General features: G+C 59.3%; 1 protein-coding gene across 4 annotated transcripts in view; it reads left to right on the plus strand.

Annotated features, from left to right (window-relative positions):
* The window catches only part of ANK1 (ankyrin 1), a 129,465-nt gene extending 114,760 nt beyond the window's left edge, over nt 1-14,705 (plus strand). The window contains exons 1-5 of one of the 4 annotated variants that reach the window (XM_024765033.1): nt 4,591-4,996; nt 5,558-5,641; nt 6,592-6,657; nt 6,963-7,100; nt 13,020-14,079. In XM_024765033.1, the coding sequence (XP_024620801.1) occupies nt 4,778-4,996; nt 5,558-5,641; nt 6,592-6,657; nt 6,963-7,064 (471 nt within the window). In that variant the 5' untranslated portion in view covers nt 4,591-4,777 and the 3' untranslated portion in view covers nt 7,065-7,100; nt 13,020-14,079. Of the gene's footprint in view, nt 1-1,156; nt 1,416-4,590; nt 4,997-5,557; nt 5,642-6,591; nt 6,733-6,962; nt 7,101-13,019 lie in introns of those variants that run through there. The other 3 variants (XM_024765035.1, XM_024765032.1, XM_024765034.1) reach the window with 3 other exon arrangements.
* The last annotated feature ends 109 nt before the right edge of the window (nt 14,706-14,814 follow it).

Consider the following 14,814-nt stretch of genomic DNA (forward strand, 5'->3'; position numbering starts at 1 on the left):
CATTCGAGGGGCGGCGGGAAGGTGCCCGTGCCTAGAGCAGGGTGATCACGGGAGATGAGGTCAGGGAAGTGATGGGGCTGGACATGTCAGGCCTTGGGGTCCTGGAAAGACCCCATTTCCTGGGTGGGATGGAGAACCATTGGAGGGTTTTGAGCAGAGGAGCGAGGTGATCTGGCCACGGCCGGCCACAGCCAAGGGTGGAGGCAGGAAGATGAGCTGGAAGCAAGAGTCGATGGTGACGTGGACCAAGATGGTGGCTGTTTGGTGGCCAGGAGTGGTCGTGTTCACCAAAAGGGTTTCCTGGCAAATAAGATATAGAATGTGAGAGAAAGAAGGACGTCCAAGACGACACGGGTGTCCTTGGCCTGACACCTGGAGGGACGAGGTTGCCATCTACTGCAGTGGGAGGACGGCTGGAACATGTCCGGGGAGAAGACCCTAAGTGTGAACTTGGCCGGGCTGCCCATGCGATGCCCATCAGAAACCCCAAGGACAGACGTCGAGGAGGCAGTTGGACACGCACACCTCCAGTTCAAGGAAGAGATGCTGGGGACCCACATCTGGGGTTAAGGCCACGGGTTGAATGAGCTTGCAGAGCACGTGGGTATAGACAGAGAAGAACTGAGTCTGAGGCCTTCCAGGGTCAGAAGCCAGGGAAATTGGGAGGATCCCGCAAAGGGTGCTGAGAAGGAACGGCCAGAGAGGGAGGGAAAAACAGGCAAATGTGTCCTGGAGGCCGTGGAAGAGCCTGCTTCAAGGGGGAGGGGTGATCATTTTGCCAGCTCAGCCCAGGCATGAGGACCGTGCGGTGGGAGTGACCTGAGGGGCTGGAGGGTGGTGGGTGGGATGACGGGTGTGGGGACCCCGATGACGGGACCGTGAGCCACGTGCCTCGGGAGCCCAGAGCGCGGAGCCATCCATTCACAGGGTGGGGCCCAGCGCCACCGGTGTCCGTGGCCCTCTCCACCGGGACAGCAAGGATGGCCCACGCGGGCCTCTCTGGACAGGGCAGTCGCTGTGCAATAGCTCACGCCCTCCCGACCTCCAGTGGGCAGTACAGGACCCGTCCTGGATGGGCCAGGGCTCTGGAGGGGGAGAGTCTCTGAGAGCAGAGACTGGGGGTGACTGGTGTCCTCGGTCTCTTCCTGGGCCCCAGACTGCAGGACTGGGATGCGGAAGGCTCCATCGTCTCCTATCTGCAAGAGGCCACACAAGGCTCCTGGGGGGAGGAGGCCCTGCAAGGCCCACACTCGTTCCAGAGAACCGTCAGCAGGTCTTGGGAGCACGAAGAGGTCCTGGGCTCTGCACCGGAGCGCGCACACGCGGAGCAGCCCGAGGCCGGCAGGGACCGGAGACCACAGGGCCCCAGCGAGTGGATGCAGGAGGCTGTCAGCACCTTCTCCCGCCACGTAAAGGTGAGAGCCCGCGGGGAGCCGCCACTGATTCTCCAGCCAGAGGGCCAGGCCTGGGGCAGCTGCTCACTTGCCCAGGCCCCTAGCCGGGCGTGTGTTCCGGCTTTAAAAATTGCGGCAGTGGCTTATCTTTTTCTCTTTCCACGTGTCTGCCTCCTTGATTCCTGAGAGGGAGGGGAGAGGCTCACCTTGATGAGACTGCCAGGCACCTCCCCTCCACTGCCCTCCAGATGCCCAGGGTCACAGGGTCAGAGGTTGGCTTTGCAGGGCCGTTGCCAAAGCCGTAGTTTTTTGTGTTTTGGGTTTTTTTCTGCGGTACGCGGGCCTCTCACTGTTGTGGCCTCTCCCGTTGTGGAACACAGGCTCCGGACACGCAGGCTCAGCGGCCATGGCTCATGGGCCCAGCCGCTCCACGGCATGTGGGATCTTCCCGGACCGGGGCACGAACCTGTGTCCCCTGCATCGGCAGGCGGACTCTCAACCACTGTGCCACCAGGGAAGCCCCAAAGCCGTAGTTTTGTTTGCTTTCTTTTTCCGTCGTGGTTTAGGAAGAAGGGCTTAGCACCAGAGACCTGGAGGCCAGGTTAACTCGGGTCCCACCGTGTCTGTAGGGACGAGGACCAGCCACTGTCCCGCCCCGGGTTCCCTTGTGTAAACAAGGTAGAGAAAGGATTGTCGCCAGGGTTCACTAGGGACTCCTTGCCCATGCGGGTGGGCTCCCTGGGTGGAACAGGCTGGGACCGAGGGCGCGATCCCAGCGCAGGCTCCAGCTGCCTGCACCCTCCGCCCTCCTGGCCTCCCTTCGGTCCTCCCTACTTATTTATTTGCTTTTATCTTCCCTCCCCATTCCCATAGACATCATTTTAATGTGGCGTTGGAAACAGTTTTATTATGAAAGATTGCAAATAGATACCAAACCAGACAGAACAGTCTGTCACCTTTGCGCGCACCCAGTGCCCAGGCGCTGCCACTGCCTGCTGGCAGCCCCCTGGTTTCATCGCCCCACCCCCACCCCCGAGGGGTCCTCCCACGTTATCTTGACGTTAATCCCGGACATCTTACGAACGTGTATTTTTAATTCGTGCGTTCTTATAAAGTTCGCGTCGCTGCTCTGTGCGCGTGTGGCTTTAACGCGTACGTAACAATGTGCTCCGCCCTCCCTGGCTTCTTCTCTTCGGTCAGCATCGGTTCCTCACCCTCCCTCCCCTCCACTGCCCTCTCCTCCCCTCCCCTCGCTCCTGTCCAAGCCCGAGCCTCGAAGGCACCTCTGAGGACCCCAGGACCAGGCGGGCTCCACGATGACCTGGGCTGCTGGCTGCCAAGTGCAGCCAGGAATTAAACAGGGTGGTATTTAGAAGGCGTCCCTGCTGAGTCCGCACCACCGACGGCTGGGCGGCTGCACCCATTTTTTAACCCCAGGCCACCCCGTGCGTTCTTGGCCGAGGGGCTGTTCCACAGGAGCCTCTGCTGCCTCTCCCGGTAGTGAGCGCTTGTCCCATAGCACAGATGGCCCCACTCCGGGTCTGTGCCCCCGCCCCCCGCCCGGAGTCCTGGGGAAGGAGCGTCTCTGCGGTTGGCTTTGGTGAGGGGAGGCCTGGAGAGGAAGCAGGACCTCCCCAGGGGACCGCGAGAGAAACCCTCTAGGTCATTTGGCCCAACTGCCTCATTTACAAATGGGGAAACTGAGGCCCAGGAGGCCGACGTCAGGCCCAGGAGAGTCTGGGACCTCCTGACTCCCAGTCCCAGTGAGCCAGCACCTCCCTGTCTAGGGCGGACGGGAGGGTAGGTGAGCTGTTTCCTAATCACCTGCCAGGGCTCCAGGGGATCATAATGAGCCCTGTTTAAGGTGACGGTTTGCAGAGCACCTGTTTGCTAGTATTTCTAGTGAGTCTCAAAAAACACGGGGTCGGGGAGTGGGGTATAACTGGGGGCCTGAACCTGCAAGGCAGCCAGTCCCTCTCTGCGGCCCCGGTGGGCAGCATCTGACCTTGAACTCCTAGGCTGGGCTCAGACCCAGGGCTCTCGTGCCCCCTCGCACGTGTGGCTTCTGTGTCCCAGGTGCTCTCTTGTGGAGATGAGGCAGGATTGTGCCGGGGTCGGAGCTGGAAATCTGACCCTCGTTTCCTTACTCTTTCACGTAGCAAGTTATCAACCTCTCTGTGCCTCCATTTCCTTTGTGTGAGATGGGAAAATCAGAGACGCGATGGGGGGTGCTGCAGGCGTAACCGTTAGTGTGTGAAACACACACAGAGCCCCTCCTGGGCAGCGGGCTGCGTGGGGTGTTTGCTGTCACCACCCCTAGCAGTGGGCTCACAAACCGTGCGACCCCCCGGCACTCTCAGAACGGGAGGAGAGCTCCTGAACCTGCCCCTGTTTGACCGCCGGGGAAACTGAGGCCCAGAGAAGGCGCCCCGCTTCCCTGAGCCCCTCAGCGGGAAGCCGTAGGGTCAGCGTGCCAGGTCCAGTTCCTGGTTCTTTCTGCCACGCCGGCTGCAGGCCAGAGAGGAACGGCCTGATCCCAAGAGGGGAATTCCTTTCAGCCGCAGCTGCTGGGCTGCATTAGGGAGTCAGCTCTGCAAAGCTGAGTTTAATGCGCATGGTTCCTGCCCTGGTGTTGACAGCCCAGCCTGGGAAGAGCCTTTAAGGACAGGCCTTAAATAGACACACCAGTGACACGCTTGCATTTGGGGTTGCTGTGCCGCGTAAGCGGGGACCGAGGCCGGAGGGGCTGATGGAGTTGCACGGGCTCCCAGGCCCCTCCCTGGACGCCTGCACTCCCAGAGCTGGGCCTGAGCAAATCACTCACCAGGAGCTATTTTTGAAACAAACCCTGCACCCTCCAGGGTGTTAGCCGGCCCCATCCCATGAACGAGCGGGGTGACATCATTCTGATCATGGCAGTAGCAGCCCAGGGACACACACAAGTAGCCACGTTCTGGAGACATCTTATTTTCCCAAGTCCGAATGGGACAGTTTTCCTGGGCGGAGCTGCCTCTAGCTGTCACAGGGCCACCGGCTCTCAGGGCTGGTGTCGCACACGGTGACTTTAACACGCGCCTCCAGCGCCCAGGACATGCACACCTGCCTGCTTCCTTCTAGCCCTGCCGGACAGCCCGGCAGCTGGCTTGGGAGCTAAAATTACTGGAGCCTGACGTCACCCGGGCCGAGGGCAGAGCTGGGCTCTCGGCAGGAGGGCACTCTGGCGGCAGTTCCACTAGGGGCCCTGCAGCCTCCCTCGCGGGGAGAAAATGGAGGGTGTCCCGGGGGGCCTCCAGAGTCCCAGAGGAGAATGAGAGGCTGGCCCCCCGCCTGGTGGCCCCCTGGCTGCGCAGGCCCTGGAGGGCCAGACTCGTGAGGAGGTGACGATGTGGACCTTCATCACCCAGCTGCTGGTCACCCTGGTGCTGCTGGGCTTCTTTCTGGTCAGCTGCCAGAACGTGATGCACATCGTCCGGGGCTCCCTGTGCTTTGTCCTGAAGCACGTCCACCAGGAGCTGGACAAGGAGCTGGGGGAGAGCGAGGGCCTGAGCGACGACGAGGAGACCATCTCCACCAGGGTGGTCCGGCGCCGGGTCCTCCTGAAGGTAACCCAGGCGGGGGCAGCGCCGGGATGTGCGGGACGCTGGTGAGGACGCCTGCTGGAAGAGGCCGGGCGGGCCTCGGGCGGCACTCCCTGCCCGGCCCACCCCCGACTCCCCGACACGGCAGAGGAAGCTCGGCTCCGGGACTTAGGAAGCCGGCCCCCTCCTGCTTCTGTCCCCAGCCAGCCCAGTGAGGCAGCAAGTCACCCTCTGGGTAAAGGCGTCTGGGGCAGGGGGTTCTTTCCTGTCAAGTGCCGTTGGAGTAGAAATCGGGGGCCTCCCTCCGTCTCCATAAATCCTGCATAATCGCCCCTGTTTTGCCCACCCCCGCTGCCGTGGCAGCGCTCCTGGGAGCCCAGGGCTCCCTCCTGTCCTCGGGCCCAGGACCCCCCGGGGTGCCCCTCATGCAGAGCCTGGTTTGGCGGCCGAGTTGCAGTTTCCTGCCAGGATGGGGACTTGTGGGACTGTGGCTACTGCGGGCGCTACTTTATTTCTTCATCCTCTGTCCTTATTCCCCAATTCCCGCTTATCAATCTCGAGTTTTCTCCCTTTCTCTAATTCCAGGGGAATGAGCTTCAGGATATTCCAGGGGAGCAGGTGACAGAGGAGCATTTCACGGATGAGCAGGGCAACGTCGTCACCAAGAAGGTGGGTGCAGAGTCCCCCTGAGCTGGGCAGAGGCAGGCGGGCTAGAAGCTTACAGAGGCGGTGGACTCACCCCCAGCTTCTTGCTGCTGCCCTAGCAGAGGGGTAAGCAGCTACCACAGTCCGGACGTGACATTCCTTACAGCCACTTCGCCTGATTCAGCCTGAATTCAGCTCCTCCGACTGGGTCCAGAATGACCGGGCCCCGTGGAACACCCCAAACCTAGTCCTGTGGTGCCTGGCCCTGAAAACAGCTGGGTGACAGCAGTACGGGGGCCCCTGTGGGCTCCTGAGATCAAAGGACGTGGGAATGCATGGGGTTGGCAGTAGGTGTACACCAGGAGACGTGATTCTGCCTAACAGGTGCTGGGCACGGTGCTAGGTGTGGGCAGGAGGCAGACCTGTGTTGCTCCGGGGCTCATGCTAGGTCAGAGCAGGACCCCGTCTTCCCTCCTGCACGGGGAGCTTCTTGCTTGTGTGTGTTCTCACCTCCCACTGCTTGCACACGGTAGGTGCAGAGCAGACTGTCGTTGGAATATCTGGATGCGTGAATAGGGAACAGGTGGATCCCAGGGACAGGAACGCCCTGCCCTTCGGGGGCTCCCAGTCCTAAGGGGAAGACGGAGGGTGTAAACTTCCAGCACACCAGGAGGCGGGATGGACCGCCCTGGGCTAGAGATAGAAGGGGGGGGGGGGGGGGCGGGGCGGGGCCGAGACCCCGATCATCCATGAGCCTCAGTAAGAACCCCCCGCAAATTCCAGCCCCTCTGAGGCTGCCCAGTGCGAATTCCCCACCCGATGGGGGGTGAGAGGCCGTCCGCGATCTTGACCGCTCAGGGAAGGGCACCTGGGGACGAAGGCTGCTTCTAACCCCCAGCTCACTCCGGGACCTGCTCTTTTCAAGCTGTCTGGCCGGCTTCCCCAGCCCCTTCTGCCCTCCCTCTCTTCTGCAGATCACTCGCAAAGTCGTTCTCCACGTCGATCCATCCGGAGCCGATGGCACCCAGGAGCCCGAGGAGGTGATTTCTGGGGGGCCCCTGGAGGACCCTAGTGAGATGGAGGCCGATGTTGATTACTTTATGACTCACGCCAAGGTACTGCCCGAGCTGCAGCCTCCCAGGCCCTCGCTCTTCCGAGGGGCCGGCCCATGACTCCTGCTGCCCTCTGCGCCAGCCCCCTTGGGGCTCACCTCTCACCTCTCTGCTCCCCCTCGAGCCTCCTGCCCCTGGTGGCACTGTTCCCCCCACCTCCGTAGGGCGCCTGTGTTCTCTTGCCATCTCTGTGTGTGATCTGTCCTGCCTTGTGTCTGCAATGCTGTCTCCAGGTGGAGCTGAGAGGGTACAGTAGCCTGCAGCCGGACCTGATAGAGGGCAGGAAGGGGGCTCAGATAGTGAAGCGGGCCAGCCTCAAAAGGGGGAAACAGTGATCTCGAGCCCCTCCCAGTGGAATGGCCTCTTTGGAGGTAACGCCGTCGTTCTCCATCTTCTCTGCATGGCCTGGTCCCCCGCGACGCCCCGCCGAGAGGCTGCGGACTTGCGCACCCCTACCCGCCTCCTCCTGGAACTCCCTCCCCTCCCAGCCCCTCCCCACTGCCCAGCATGACGCAGGAGGACCAGGCACCGCTGCGGGCTCCCAGCACAGACTCCCACCTGCTAACGGTGCCTCTGAGCTCCATTGCCTCCGAGAGAAAACAGCAGCACCTGCTGACCTGTTCCTCGGCAAGCGCAAAAATACAGATTTGAAAAAGTGCTTCCGTGAGTGCGAAGCACTCGGTACATCTCAGTAGGAACGTTATCCTGGAAGCCCAGCAAGGGGGTCTGGAGGAGGAGGGGCGGGGCCCTGGAGGGTGTAGTGGGGTCTGCTAGGCTGTGCTGTTTCAGTGCACGTGGCCAGGAAGAGCTGGACAGGGAGAGGCCTGGACCCCAGCTGTGCCTTGAACCTTGAACCCAAGGCTCCCATCCTCCTTGGTATTTCCTGAAGCATGCGCGCCCTCGCTTTCTAGGAAGAGGCAAAGTTAACAGGAGGCTGTGGGAGCACTGATGGCTGGGGGGCAGGGGCGTGATGTGCAGTGAGGGAGGGAGGGAGAGAGGCCGAGAAGACGCAGCGAAGGCTCTTCAGCGGGCTGAGCAGCGCTGGGGGCTTCGGGGCCAGCTCGGACCTCCGTCCTCCCTGAGGGGTCCTGTACTGAGCTGCCCCGAGGCCCTTCGCTGTGCCCAGCTCGGGCCAGCTCAGTACCGGGCGCGTCGGGGTGGGAGTCGGCCGGAAGCAGGAAGCACGCGGCCCCAGCTCCCGCTCACACCGGGTTATTGTCACCTACACCCCCAGGGCCTGGCTCTGGGCCCGAGGCCAGCAGCCTCCCCTTCCGCATTCGGCAAAAAGCAGGGCCACCGCCTCCCGAGCCCCCAGAAGTGCTGACTCCGGGCTTCCCTCAGCACTCGGGCAAAAGAAAAAGGTCTGGCCTATCCAGTTATAGGATAAAATTAGACCTGACTTCTCAGCAGCTTAAGGAGGTCACAGTGTTAACCCCCGCACTGCCAGGGGTCCGCCGGGCTGCTGGTTTAGGACATCAGCTGTGATCAGTCCTGGAAATAGTCCAAAGGTGCAAGTAATTCGAAAAACCAGAGAGTGGAAGGAAAAGTACACTCTTGGGCCTTATTTTCCTTAGGGCAGAGACTGAAGCTTTAAATTCCAGCTTCTGTTTGGCTCAGGTTTTGCTGATGTTCCTGAACAGGAGAGAGGCAGCCCAGAAGCCAGGCGAGGGGAAGGGAGGAACCCAGACATTTTTCAAAAAATGTTTCTGTAGGTGATCTGCAAAGTGGCTGAACCCCCCACCCCAGGGGATGTGGCTCCAGACCACCGGGCGTGGGTCTTAGGGGACGCGGAGCAGAGCAGCCAGGCTGTAGCACAGGGCCGGGGCTTCTGCCAGGAAGAGGCCAGGGGAGCGTGCAGTGGGGACCGTGGTGCGGAAGCCAGCGTTTGGGAGGGACAGCCCAGGGGACAGCCTGCCGTGCTCTACCCTCTGAACAAGACAAAGACCGCCGAGGGCTCTCTGGTCCTCCAGACGCACTGCCTGCCACTCGCAAGCATGCACGGCCCCCAGCATTGATGGATTCCAAATGACTGCAAACTTGCAAATTCGCCTACTAGCTACAGTTTATTGTCACCCCAAACGCAGCACTCCCAGCACCTTCCTCTCGTGGCCTTTCAGGGACGCGCGCACAGTGGTGAAGCACTGAATGCCCTGCGTGCCTGTTCCCAGCTGAGGTCAAACAAGGAGGCCTTCTCTCTGTCCCTGTTTCAGTTCACACTCTGAACAATTGCCCTTTTTGCGGTCTATTCAGTGTGCGGTTTTTTTTTGCATTTTTATGATGTTTGTTGTTGGTGATTTCGCTGTTTGAAATGGCCCTGCTGTCTAGCGTTCCTAAGAGCGGCAGGGCCGTGATGGGCCGTGCGTGGGAAGTCGTGATTCGAGGAGCTTCGTTCAGGCACGAGTTATAGCTCTGTCGGACGTGAGTTCAGTGTTAATAAAGCAACAGTATACAGTTGACCCTTGAACAACTCGGAGGTTAGGGACGCTAACCCCCAGGCAGTTGAAAATCCCAGCACTGCTCTCTCTGCCTCAAAAGTAAAGGAATTGATGAATGACTCACCCCCAGGGCGGGAAGCTGAAACAGCTTAGATAGAATCCTGGGCTCAAACTCTAGTTCTTTTATTTCTATGTGTTGTGATCTGTAATCCAATACAAACTTGTCCCCACACTTAGTTCATTTAAAGATCTGTAAAATGAAAACGCAGATACTGTATTTATTGGAAAAAAACAAGGTATGAGGGGACCCGTCCAATTCAAATCCACATCGTTCAAGGGCCAATTGTCCATGAAATACGTTGTCTTTAAAGAGAGACACACGAGGTTGTGTGTTCATTGGTTGACAAAACCGTTGTGACCAGAGGCTGGCAGGAACCCTGCACTTACTTTCCTCGGGAGCAGTGGTCCCAGTATTGGCTAATTCAGGGCTCCTGGCGACTTGAGAGAACACGCCTCCTGCGAACAAGGGGAATTGACTGTTTCAGAGAGAGTGAAAGTGGGTTGGGGCCCAGGGTCCAGGCCTGGCTCCTCCAGTTCCCAGGTTACCTTGTTGTCTCACTCCCTAAGCTTCCCTCTCCTCGAGGGAGGATGAAATTAGTCCCTCTGTGTGTCACACTGGTGTAAAAAGGCTTAAAAAGAACCTGGGTCACTGTGAGGATGGCTGAGAGGGGTAAGGAGAACGGGGTGTCTGGCGCTCAACCAATTGCAGGTCTTCCTTGTAGCGTGACCCGGGGCGGGTCAGCTGACCTCTCCCAAGCCTCAGGCGCCCCAGCTGTGAAATGGCAGTAACGCCGATATTCCCTTCGTACGGCGATCGATGATGGGTTTCTCTTCGTGAGAGGGCTTTCTGAATTGCCAAGTCCTGATCCACCAATTCTCAAAGTGCCATCCGCATCACAGTCACCCGAGAGTCCGGTTAGGATGCCGACTCCTGGCCCCTGACCCACACCTGCTGCGTGACAGTTCTGGAACTCAGGATTTGGCCGTAAGCTCGAGTGATTTTGATGCCGATTGAAGAGTGGGTTACTAGGACCAATTCTGGTTTTCCTTCCCAAACCTCCCAGAGGTGCCGTGGCACAGTTGTAGAATTTACACCTAAAGGGTGAGCAGAGATGAGTGATGGTGACAGTGTTCAAAGCCGTGGAACGCCCCAAAGGGCCGAACACCCCAATCCTAGGCACCTGTTCTGATTCCCCCGCAATCACGCCCAACCTCGGGAAGGATTTTGCAGGAGGCCCGGCGTGTGCGTGAGGGGTGCTTTCTGGTTGTACTTAAGCAGTTAGAAAATAGCTGTGGAGTCAAGCCCGATGGGGTGCAGCAGACAGTAGCAGCTGGTGGGTTTTGCTCTGTGCCCAAGTACATGGGTCCAAGAACCAGGGTGTCAGCGCTGCCAGAGGACAGTGGAGAGCAGGCAGCCTGTGTCCTTGGGTTAGAGGCACCTGGCCGGGCGCTGGGTGGCACTACCCATGAGACGGCTGCTGTTGTTGTTTTGTTTCCCTTTTTAAGAGACACTTTCCATTTAGGCACTGTGATTGCAAGACCTGTGTTGGCTCTGACTAAATAGAGTATTCTAGCAAATTTGAAAATTTGTCTATTAGTGATCTCAATAGGAGGGGCAAGGAGGCCAGGGGTCGTGTTTTACTTTGCTCTTTTAAGTGACAGCCCACCCTCTCTCGCCAGCCCCGGCAGGTGTATCAGAGTCTGGGGCTGCAGGAGAGGGGAAAGAGGCGAGAGCCGCAGACGCTGGCGGGGGATGGGGCAGGTGGCACAGCACAGAGAGATGACACGAGGATAAAAGCCCAGCCGGCACAGCCACTAGAAGTGGCAGGAGGCTATTTTCTAAGCGTTTATAGGGTGAGACCGTGTCCGGGGGCACCCAGGGCGGTGGCAGGGTACTGGACGCAGCTGGAGATTGCGGCTCTATTAGAGACTAATAGAGACGTACTGTATCCCCACCCCTGCTGCTGCCCGGGTGCTCCCGCCGGGCCCGGCCCTGCTCCTCCTGGAGCCTCAGCTCACCCAGAGACGGGAAGAACAGTTATGCTAGAATGATCTCGCAGCCTTGAACCTTCTCCTCTCCTCTGTGTCCGGGCAGAAGAGTGGGAGGGAGATGGTAGCCTGTCTTCCCCAGGCTCAAGCTTTCATAACATCTCCTATGTGGCGTGCTTAGCGCTGGGGTAGGCGCTGTGGGACTGGTAGGAAGGGTAAGGGCTTTGCTCTTGCCCTCAGAGTGTTTATACTCTAGCCAGGGAAGTAAACAGACAAGAGAGAGGACGGACAGGACAGGGCATTTCTGGAGCCCAAGCACAGCGGCATCCAGTACCGCTCAGTATCCTGAGCGCTTCCTAGGTCGTTAGCGCTCCAGCATCACAACAGTCAAACGAGGTACGTCCTGCTCCTGCCCTCGTCTCACGGCAGAGGAAACTGAGGCCCAGAGAGTGTAAGTAACTTGACCGAGGCCACACAGCAGGAACTTGGCAGAGACAGGATATGAACGCCGGCAGACCGGCTTCAGAGTTCATACTCTTAACTGCTCTCACGCAAGGCAGCAGCAGGAGAGGACAGAGAAGGGGAGGCTGAAGTCTTCAGGAAGGCCTTGTGGAGGAGAGGTCTGAAGGGTGGTGGGCAGAACCTCAGCCGAGTGGAGACTGGATGGTGTCCTTGACGGGGGAGCCGAGGACAAAGGCGGGCGTGCGGGCTTTGGACTTGGAGGAGGGGCTTGGCTGGCAGTGATGGGACAGTCCCCTCCCGGGCAACCGCTCGCTCAAGCCACTGGCAGTAGAAGGCCTGGCCTTTTGCTCTGGGGAGGAGCTTAGCCCCACCCTCCATCCCTGGGGAACCACTCAGGGTTGAGTTCCCCTTGATCACCTCCAGCCTCCTCCCCAGCCCTGGCACTTGTAGCACCCACGACGAGCTCCCTGTCCGGGGACACAGCTGTGCCTCAAATGACTTCCCACCCCACCCAGGAGATTGTCAGCTCCTCTTAATGTTAAGTCCCTGCAGACAGAACCCTGGGTGGCTGGGCTTGGAGATGGGGTTGTCCCCCCATCTCCCCCAGGCTGGAAGAGCAGGCCCCACGGGGTGGCAGGAGCCCCGTGTCGCTGTGATTCCCAGGCTGCAGAGTTGAACTTCACTCTGGCAAAGTTGCTGTCTTCCAGCCTAACATACGTAGTCCCCTGGGGAGAAGCCATCTGGTTTTCAAAGATCTCTTTGCCCCCAATAGAGGTTGTCCATCCAAAGGGCACGGGGAGAGGAGCCCGAGGCCCCGACAGTAAGGCCTGTGGACCAGAGCCAAAGAGGCGCTAAGGTCCCTTGAGGCCGTGAGTTCCCGAGGCCATGTCTGCTCCATCCCCGGGTCCCCAGGCTGGCACACAGGAGACATCAGTGCATGTTGGCTGAACCAAACCGAACAAGCCAGGGTGCTGCCACCGCCTAGCCTGGCCCTTCCTTGCTGGGCTCCAGCACATGGCCCCTCTCCTAGGTGCTGGGTACACGGGGACATCTCCCCAGGTGACTGCGCGGGCACAGAGTACCCCACAGGAGGGTCTCCCGGGGAGCTCATCGATGGGCACGGAGCTAGTGGCAGCCTCTGCGTCAGGCAGTGCGATAAGGATGGCTGGTGTTTCAGGAAGGTCCAGGCCAAGCCCAGTCCCTTTCAGCTCCTGCCTGGCTTAGGGAGGCTGCTTTTCCTGACTCACCCCTGCCTGAGCCGCTAGCACAAAACTGTGCATCGTGGATTTTGGCTGGGAGTTGCGCCTCTAAATTCTAAGGGACTCCTCTCTGTGTGTCCCTCAGGATCACACCTCGACACCCAACCCTTGAACTCCACACACTCTGCCACGCACCCGAGAGCTGGACCGAGGCCCCGGAAGCCGCGCACACGTCCCTGGAGGCTTACGGCATGACCTCTGTAAGGGACGTCCTTTAGTCACCTGTTCGCATGAACGACCGACTGTAGACGCATGACCTACAGTCCTCTATCCTGCCTCTGGCGACGGTGGATCTCTTTCTGGAGTCTGAACGGAAGCAGCAAGAGGGGGGAGAGAGAGAGGGGGACGTAAAACAAGCGCAGGAGAGCACGGAACGCAACAGCAAACAAGGGCTCTTTTGTGGCTGGGATGAGATATTTTTTTAAATCATTTCAATTTCGACTTGTTACAGGGTACTTTTTTTTCAACCTCATCTGTAAGAAATCCATGTGAGCTTCCTGGAAAGGAAAAAAAAAAAAGAAAACTAGACATGAAATCAGTTCCACACCTTAATCCCTTACCCTCATCCACCAGCCTTCCCCACACCTCCACGCTCCACGTGTGACCAGCCCTGCCGCTGCCCCGTGGACCGAACCTTCCAGAACGCTCTACATGGCGTCAGGACACACACACGCATACACACACACACACAGACACACACACACACCCCTCTCCCCTCTGCTCAGTATACACACAGATTTTACTGTGACATCCGAAGTTGTATAGACTCTCCTGTGGATAAACTGGAAATTTTTTATGTTGTCGCTCTCTCTCTCTCTCTGCCAGTTTCAGTATTAATCATCTTCCAATGGAAAATCATTACCTTCAGAGTGCATTCGGGGTTCCTCGTGTTAGGGACTTAAGACTCTGAGGCGAGGACCCCCAGGCTTAGCTGTAGGGCTCCAAGGGAGCCAGTGCCCATCCGAAAGGGTCTTCACTCTCAGCTGGGGGAAGGCCGGTGGCTGTCCCAGGATTGCACCAGCATGTTCAATAGAGAAGAGGTTTTCTATATCTTCAAGCACTTATGTCATAGTCCGTGTTCAAAGTGTCAGCTGTACAGTAATCAGCCTGTGTATATGAAAAACAATAAATACTATGCAAACCAATAGAAACACTTTAGCAGTATGTACAAAGCACTCACAGCTCAGCTCCTGAGGACTTCTCCGGGCTGCGGGAGGAGCACAGCCTGTCTCTCAGTGAAAGAGGAAGGAAGGGAGTAGGCCTAGGGAATGCACCTGCCCGTTCTCAGGTCAGCCGCCGCCCCGAGGTCTCCCAGAGCGAACTTGGTGCTGTACGTCCAGGCAGCCGCGGGATGCGGGGCCCGGGCTGGGCAGCCTCAGTGCCCCCATCTGACCAACACCCCACCCTGAACCCCCTGGAGAGGCAGCGCAGGGGGAGAAACGGCTGGAAGGAGACCTTCCTGGGCCAGGGCCCCGTCAGGGCCGGACGGAGACGGCGGCTGGCTGTTCCTCGCCTCGGTGCCATCGGGGAAGAGCCTTAAGTTACACCAGAGCCCCCGGCAGAGGGAGGCCCGAATCAGCACAACGCGCCTGCCCCGCGCGGCACCCTCCGGGCCAGGGGAGAGACTGCAGGCTCTTCTCGCCCGCCTGAGGGCCACTGTGTGTGGATGTCCCGTCACCTTCCTCCCTGCTTCTCTGCCGAGATGTCCTCAGAACACATCCGAACCTTACAAGTAGCACAGAAGCTCCCTCGACGTCAGAGCCCCCCAACCCCCGAGGCCCCGGCTGGCCCCGGCGCACAAGTGTTCTGGAGGGTCCGGGCGGGGCTGGCCGGGCTCCCCGAGGGGCGGGCGGGGAGTGGGAGCTTGAGCGCGCGCGTCG

This window comes from Neophocaena asiaeorientalis, unplaced genomic scaffold (genome assembly GCF_003031525.2).
Source record: "Neophocaena asiaeorientalis asiaeorientalis breed wild unplaced genomic scaffold, Neophocaena_asiaeorientalis_V1.1 scaffold14, whole genome shotgun sequence".
NCBI classification, from domain to species: Eukaryota; Metazoa; Chordata; class Mammalia; order Artiodactyla; family Phocoenidae; genus Neophocaena; species Neophocaena asiaeorientalis.